The 7144-nt window shown below is 50.0% G+C and overlaps 1 protein-coding gene across 1 annotated transcript; it reads right to left on the minus strand.

The window, feature by feature from the left end:
• Positions 1–229: 229 nt before the first annotated feature.
• On the minus strand, positions 230–1952 carry LOC127301817 (heat stress transcription factor B-4c). The gene is made up of 2 exons (XM_051332092.2): positions 1521–1952; positions 230–1435 (listed from the first exon to the last, which is right to left on the minus strand). Exons 1-2 carry the CDS (start codon positions 1773–1775, stop codon positions 518–520), a joined length of 1173 nt encoding a protein of 390 aa, XP_051188052.1. The 5' UTR covers positions 1776–1952; the 3' UTR covers positions 230–517.
• Between the last annotated feature and the right edge of the window lie 5192 nt (positions 1953–7144).

Here is a 7144-nt window from a genome sequence, read left to right on the forward strand (position 1 = left end):
GGTAGAGACTCTATACACAGGGGATGGGCTAGGGACGCCGGACAACATTTGGAGCACGTCCGGACCGAAGCGGCCTTTGGGGCACGCGACTGGAACGTTTTTTTGGCCGGCATCCCACAAATCTCTTTGGGGGACGCGACTTGAGATGCTCTTACTTGTCGTGCAAACAAAACATCTCTCGAGCCATCACCTAGATGCTTGCATTGGAGGAGCGTTGCCACAACAAATGTACAAAAAACACCTGATTGATTGATTGCCTTGGATTAGTTCAGGGTGGTGAGCACGGTCGTGCAGTTCAGCGATTACAGCCCTACCTAAGCACTTTTGCTAACTGCTGAAATGAAACAAACTAACTGCCTCGTCTAGTACTAGTACTCGATCTCTAGCAAACACAACACGTCGGATTAATCAGAACACTAGCAGCAAAATGGTCGTCGCGTCAGTCCACGCGCGGATGTTCCCATGCATGCTACTACCCTACTAGCACTAGCTAGGTGAGTGAGGTGATGACGACCAGCTAGCTCCTAGCTGGAGACGAGGCGGCGCACGGCGGCGCCACCGACAGGCTCAGCCCGTCGCCCTCCTGCGCTGCCAGCCGGGCCTTGGTGGCGGGGGACGTGGACGGGAGATCCTCCGAGGGCGAAGGCGGTCTCTTGCTGCCCGCGCCGGAACCGGTAGTCAGGTGCACGCCGAAGAGCTTGGTGGGCGCCGACGACCGGGCCGCGCTGCTGCTGCCGGCCTCCCCGCCGCTGCTCTTCTCCACCGCGGCGAGGTGGTTGGGGGGAGGTGACAGCTCGTCCGCGATGGTCAGCGAGCTGCTGGACGTCGTGCTCCCGCCGGACGCGTTGTTGTTGTTGCTGAGGCCGTTCACTGCGGCGGCGGCCGGCGGCGCCTTGCGGTAGGGCTGCACGCCGAGGCCCTGCATGAAGGTGGCCGCGGCGGGGCTGGGCGCCACGGGCCGCACGTGGTTCTGCACGAAGTAGATGATGTCGTTGTACAGCTTCCGCATGTGGCCCAGCTCCTGCAGCAGCGCCGAGTTGCTGCGCCGCAGCCGCTCGTTCTCATCCATCAGCGCCGCCGCGCCGACCGCGCGCCCCTCCTGCGACGGCGAGGGTGCGGCAGGGCCGCCCAGCGCCAGCAGCGGCGGCGGCGCCCTCTGCTCCCGCCAATGCGGCTGCATGAACGGGACACCGACCATGCCGGCCGCCATTGCCCCGCCGTCGTCGCCCACGAACTGCTGGTGGTGGTGGTGCGCCACCGACACGCCCGGGTGGAACATCGGGAAGTGCGGGGACCCGAAGAAGGGCGGCGGGGATGAGGACGTCGCGGACCCGGACGTCTTGCGGCGGTGGATCTCGCAGAGCAGCTGCTTCTCCCCCTTGCGGAAGAACTCGTTGGCGAACTCCCACCGCTCCGGCACCACCTTCCGGAACCCCTGCATTGCCCGTCAACGTCAGCGCCCTTCCATTCAATGCATCCAAAACGTAAAGAGAAATGGAAACAGCGGAGCGCTTTCTTACGTAGGTGTTGAGCTGGCGGACGAAGGATGAGAAGTTGTTGTGCTTGAAGTAGTTGGGGAGGATGTCGCGGGCGAACTCCGGCGGGCGCCAGACCACGAAGGTGGACACCCGGTCGTCGCCCCAGGAGACGATGTGGTCGGTGGCGGGGTCGTCCACCAGCTGGTACGTCTTGGTGAGGAACGGCGCCGGCACCGCCTTCTGCGCGGCCGCCTGGGCCGCGGCGTCCGACTCCGACCAGCTCCCGCACCTCTCCATCGGTCTACGGACGAGCTGGAACAGTTAGAACAAGAGTCGGCGGGCGGGCGGAGGTTTCTAAACTAGCGGCAGCAGCAAGCTCGGGGTTTTAACTCGAGTGGGGTGTGGAGCTTCCCTTGGGGTGGTGGTGGCTCTGGTTTTAACTGGGGTGGTGTGGTGAATACGGAGGTGAGCAGAGCAGTGGGTCTGGTGTGGAGGTGGAGGTGGAGGGAGGAAGGAAGGTGGTGGATGCGCCTCGGGGAGCGTGCGGTGCGCGGGTGGGCGGTGGGGAGGGAATATGTGTCGTCGCTGCCGCTGTCTGTCTGCGTCTGGGTGTTTTGGAGAGGCGGATTGGAAGTTTTGAGATCCAAACTTTCAAGCTCCACCCGTGACACTTCCGCCACACCCCGACCTTTCTTTTCTCGACTTTCTCAAGGATCTTTTGCGGCCTCTTTTAACACTTTCTTTCATCCCCATTTTCTACCCCTCCTTTACCTCACAGCCTTTCATTTTTTTTCTTTCTGCGAGGAGGTTTGTCGATTTTCAGGACAAGCGCCGCTGCCGACTTGGAAGCATCTCGAAATCTGATTTCTCCTCTGTTTTCTGTTTGAAAGAAAAGGGCGAGCCGTGGCCGCCATTCCTATTGGCCGGTCAATGCTACACAGTCGTGCAGAAAATAAGAATTGGGGCACGTGACCGGCCTCTGCTCGCAGTTGCAGGGTACGACGAGGCATCCGTCCCTGCCTCAGTCGGATCAGATCACTGTTCCATCTCCATGTGGGCTAAACGGTGCACATCACGTGCTGTCTCTCATCGTAAAGGGTTGAACTCTAGGTTTTTCTCTTGACGCGCGCATTTGTCCAAGAAATGAAGTACTCCCATCTCCCCTAGCACAAAATGTATCATTCAAGATTGCTGAGTACGAAATGAATTGTGGAAATCACAACAACGATGATATATAGAGTTTTGAATTGAGAGCCCCATCGAGCCTCACCAGGCCTAGGCAAACTTGATTTAGCCAACCATTTGAAATGAGAGCCCCATTAGGTCTCACGGACCAACCTGCTCCCTGATTCATTTCCTCATGTATGCGGATGATTTTCTGGTTTGTGAGAAGCCAATTGATTTTAGAACCTTGCACTATCACCAATATTTTAGAAGAATCCTACCATGCTTGGGTCAAGTACCAACTTGGAAATATTGACGCTAACGCCTCCGGGTCGCTCTAGGGCGACTCCGAGGCGCCCCCACAAAATAAGTGTTAGCAAGGTTCAGTTTGGACAGTTAGCAAAACTAACACAAAATTCAGTTTGGACAGTGAAACTGTCACAGCACACTTGTGCTTGTCCAAATTTCTGGACAGCACAAGATAGGCATAGGCAGACCAACACTGAGCAAGCCACAGGGGCTCAAGTTTCACCATATGAAGGCTGTTGGTAGCCAAGCAACAGCAAGGCAATGCAAGGGGTGAGTCATAAAGTAACCAGGCTTGTGTGTCATGGCCAGGGAAGAAGTAGAGACCATATAAATAGCACACAAACCCTAGAACCATGACAGTCGACCACATATGCAAATCACCAGGTAAGGGTGAAGCAAGAACCAGCACCAGTTCATCCAGTTCATACTCAAAAACAGAAACCAACACAACCACTTAGCTCCAGGAATCATGGTGACCTGAGAAGCTCAACCACAAACTGGAGGTGTAGGGCTGTGCACAAAAACCCCAAGTCTGCATCAACCAAATATTTCACACTAGGAGCTGGAACAAGGTATACCAAGTTCCTGGACAGATCCCAATGGATCTGATCCATCATATATGCATGATATAAGTATGGGAATGAGCAGATGCTCAAATGGGTAGATCATCACTTGGTTTTCACCAAGGATTACTGCCAGTCTAAAAGCTACTAAAAATAGAAAGCATCTAGATACAGATCTTGTACACAGAATCTAGCAAACATGCACAGATGCACACCATAGCCAGATCACATGCACAGATAGCACCAGTAGATGAATTGCAAGGATTAGCAGCTAAGACTACACAGTAAATCCTAAGCTATGAACCATCAGTAAACCCTAGATTTTCATCAGGCAAGCATATTGGCATTCATATCAAGTATGATTCCCAAATATGCAAGCAAAGGTTGAGAAGCCACAAGATCCAATCAAATAGGTGAGCAACCAATCAGTAGCAAGGCAACTGAGGTCACATCACACTTAGCACCAATTAAAAGAAAGCCAAATATAGCACATCATTACCCAGGAATGGATTCAAATTCAATTGCTTGCTAGACAATCATGAATAGTCAAATCATTTGCAAGCAAGTCATTTAAATCATTACTGCATAAGCAGTTCATCATAACTTAATTAATACAAGCATGAATTTATCACAGATCCATGCTTAGTACTGACAGTAGCATACTATTAAGCAACACAGTTTAATCACTGCATCATAGCCACTGGAGCAAGTTCAGATAGCTTGAATGAGCAACAGCACAAGTAAGCAACAGCTTAGTGATGCTTGAGCATCAGCATCACAAGGAAATTGAATCATTTAGCCACAGAATTAATCAGTAAGCCATCACTGACAATTAATTGATCAAATGGATCAATTGAATCAAGTCAAGCTACACAGGGAAGCTCGCCAACAAGCAAAGAATGATCCAATGGATCACTAGTTTGCATAGGAAGCACAGAAGCATATCACAAGCACCACTGGCACACACAAGTGTTACTGATGCATCACAAGTACACCTAGACAAGCAAGCATGATATGCCAGTAAGCACAAGCAAGCCATAATCAAGTATAGCATGGTATAGTAAACTTTTGAGCAAGAACAGCAGAGCATGGCAAGTACAGAGCATGCTAGGCGCAGCAGAGAAGCAAGTAAAGCATGAATCGCAAGCAAAGCAACATAGGCCAGTACCAGTAACTGGTAATTTGACCATGAGCTTGCAGTAGATAGAAGCACAGGAAGATTGAGCAGCTATGGCATAGCTCTGTGTGATCACAGGATCACCAGAGAGCAACAGAACATGAGGAGGAAGAAGAACAGAAGCAAGGGAGGCGCACAGAAGAGAAGGAGGAGGTGAAGTACTTACTCGCGCCTGGAAGCAGAAGCTAGGGCATGGCGAGGCAGTGCTCGCGCGGCCCTAACAGCTGCAAATCCAGGGTAGGCGCCGACGTTACGCCGGCGAACCCCAAACACCACCGTAGCAGATGCACCTGAGGGGACGGCACGAGTACTGCGAGCAGCACTTGCGCCAGGTCAACCCCAGGGGCGCACCCATCGTCGGCGAGGACGAGCGCTCACCGGAGTTCGTCGAGGCGATTCTCCACGAGATCCAGAACGGAGGCGATTCGCCAGGAGAGGAAGAGAAGGGGAAAACCACGCGGACAGATCGATAGATCTGCACGCGGTGGTTCTGATTTGGTAGGTGGCTACGGCGGGGGAGCTCGGAGCTGGCCGGAGCGAGGTGGCGGCCATGGCGGCGACGCTATCGCCACGGGCGTCGCAGGAGGCTAGGGTTAGAGACGAAGAGCGAGAGAGGGCCGAGTGAGTGAGTGAGGTGGGCCGTTCGGCGCCACCGACCCATAGGGGAATAGCCTTAATGGGTTGTCCCTGGGCTTTTAGTAAATGGGCTGGCCCAATAGGGGCCAGGGGGGTATTTTGGTCTTTTAACAATTAATAAAAGGCCAGAACTTTACTAATTATTAATAAATAAAATACAACTCTAAAAATCCATTAAAAATTGGATTAATGAATGAAAAATAAATCTTAACAAGAATAAAATATGAAATGGAATTTATGAAACAAATTCAAAATTATGAATTTTAAGAATTTAAATAATAACTTGGAATTTTAAACTATTATTTCCTTGTATTTAAAATTCAAGGAAAAATCTCAAATAAGTTCAAATACTTATTTTCAAACATTTCAAAATAAAATTCTACTATTCCAAGTCATTTCTATTAAAAAGGGTATTTTTCCAAGAAAAATACTATATTCCTTTTTAATTCCAAAAACTATAGAGGTAACTCTATGATTTCAAATTATTTTTGGAATGATTAAGGGAATCATCAAGTAAAATAGTTTTACTTTGAATTGTTGTACTTTGTGTGAATTAAAATGGTTTATACTTTTAAATCAATTGCAAGTTACCGTCAAAGACATAAATCTTAACTTAACCCTAAATTGCTATAACTCAGCGGGATAAAGGGATTCAACATAAAATAATACATCCATGATTGCATTATTTGGATTTTATAACATTGTCCTTACCGGACAATGATGCTTCTTACAGAACCCGAGGTCCAGGTTCCATCAACTGCATTGAACTGCACTATCTCGCAGTCCACAGGCAAGTTCACCCTTGCTCATGTCAACTTGATTATTTTCTATTACTTTAATGCAAAGCTATATACTTATCATTCCTGCATCGCAAATGAAATGCTACTTTCCAACTATGAATATGACTATGTGGCTGGCAATGGAACCATGGTATGTGTTGATATGGTGGAGGTTCCATTGCAATGGGTTATATCACCCTAGGATTAATTACCAATGCCGTCCAGTGATTCTAGCACCGTACAAACCGCGTTGACCATGAGATCTATAATGGCTCTGGGGAAGCCAGCTGTATCTTTTCCCTTCTGCACGCCAACGGATTGGTAGAGCCGGCGGGGTGTTGGAGGCACTGCGGTAGGTTGGTATAGCCTTTTAAATCCCCATCCATTAGTGATGATGGCTCTACGATCTATGAAGGATTGTCCGGAGTACACCGTGAGTAAAGCCGTATTATCGGGAGAAGTCTACTGGGGGTGTACGGTTGGACAAAAGGGTGGGTTTGCAGTCGCGGAGAAGGCGGTGTGGGCTTGGATCTTTATACCTGGCCTCACACCAAAGGAAGTGTGAACGGGGGCAAGTCCCTGCGGATGGCAAAAAGGGTGAGATCTCTTGTGGGAAAAGTAACGCACCTCTGCAGAGTGTATCAAATTGTGGCTGTCACTCCTTGTTCCGGGAAGGGAACTGCGAACGCGGCAGGAAAGGAACTCCACGAAGTTCTAATCAACCTGTGAAGACTGGCGGGCATAGTTTTCTTAATAAAAGCAACCTTTTGAAGAAATGATTGCAAAACATGCATTGACCTGCGATTTCCTGATCAATGGTCGTAGCTAGTGCATCAAACACCTTTTTACTCTTTTAGAACTTGTTGAGTACCCCTGTACTCACTTTCTTTCGACACCCTTGCTAGACTGTGATCCGGAAGTGGAGGCCATCAACGATGGAGCACCAGAAGGAAGTTATGAGCTGGTCTACGAAGAACCTGATCTTACCGGTGGAGTGGAAGGCGTAGACTATGGGATAGTCTACGGACCAGATGACAA

The sequence above is a fragment of the Lolium perenne genome, chromosome 5 (genome assembly GCF_019359855.2).
Source record: "Lolium perenne isolate Kyuss_39 chromosome 5, Kyuss_2.0, whole genome shotgun sequence".
NCBI lineage: Eukaryota > Viridiplantae > Streptophyta > Magnoliopsida > Poales > Poaceae > Lolium > Lolium perenne.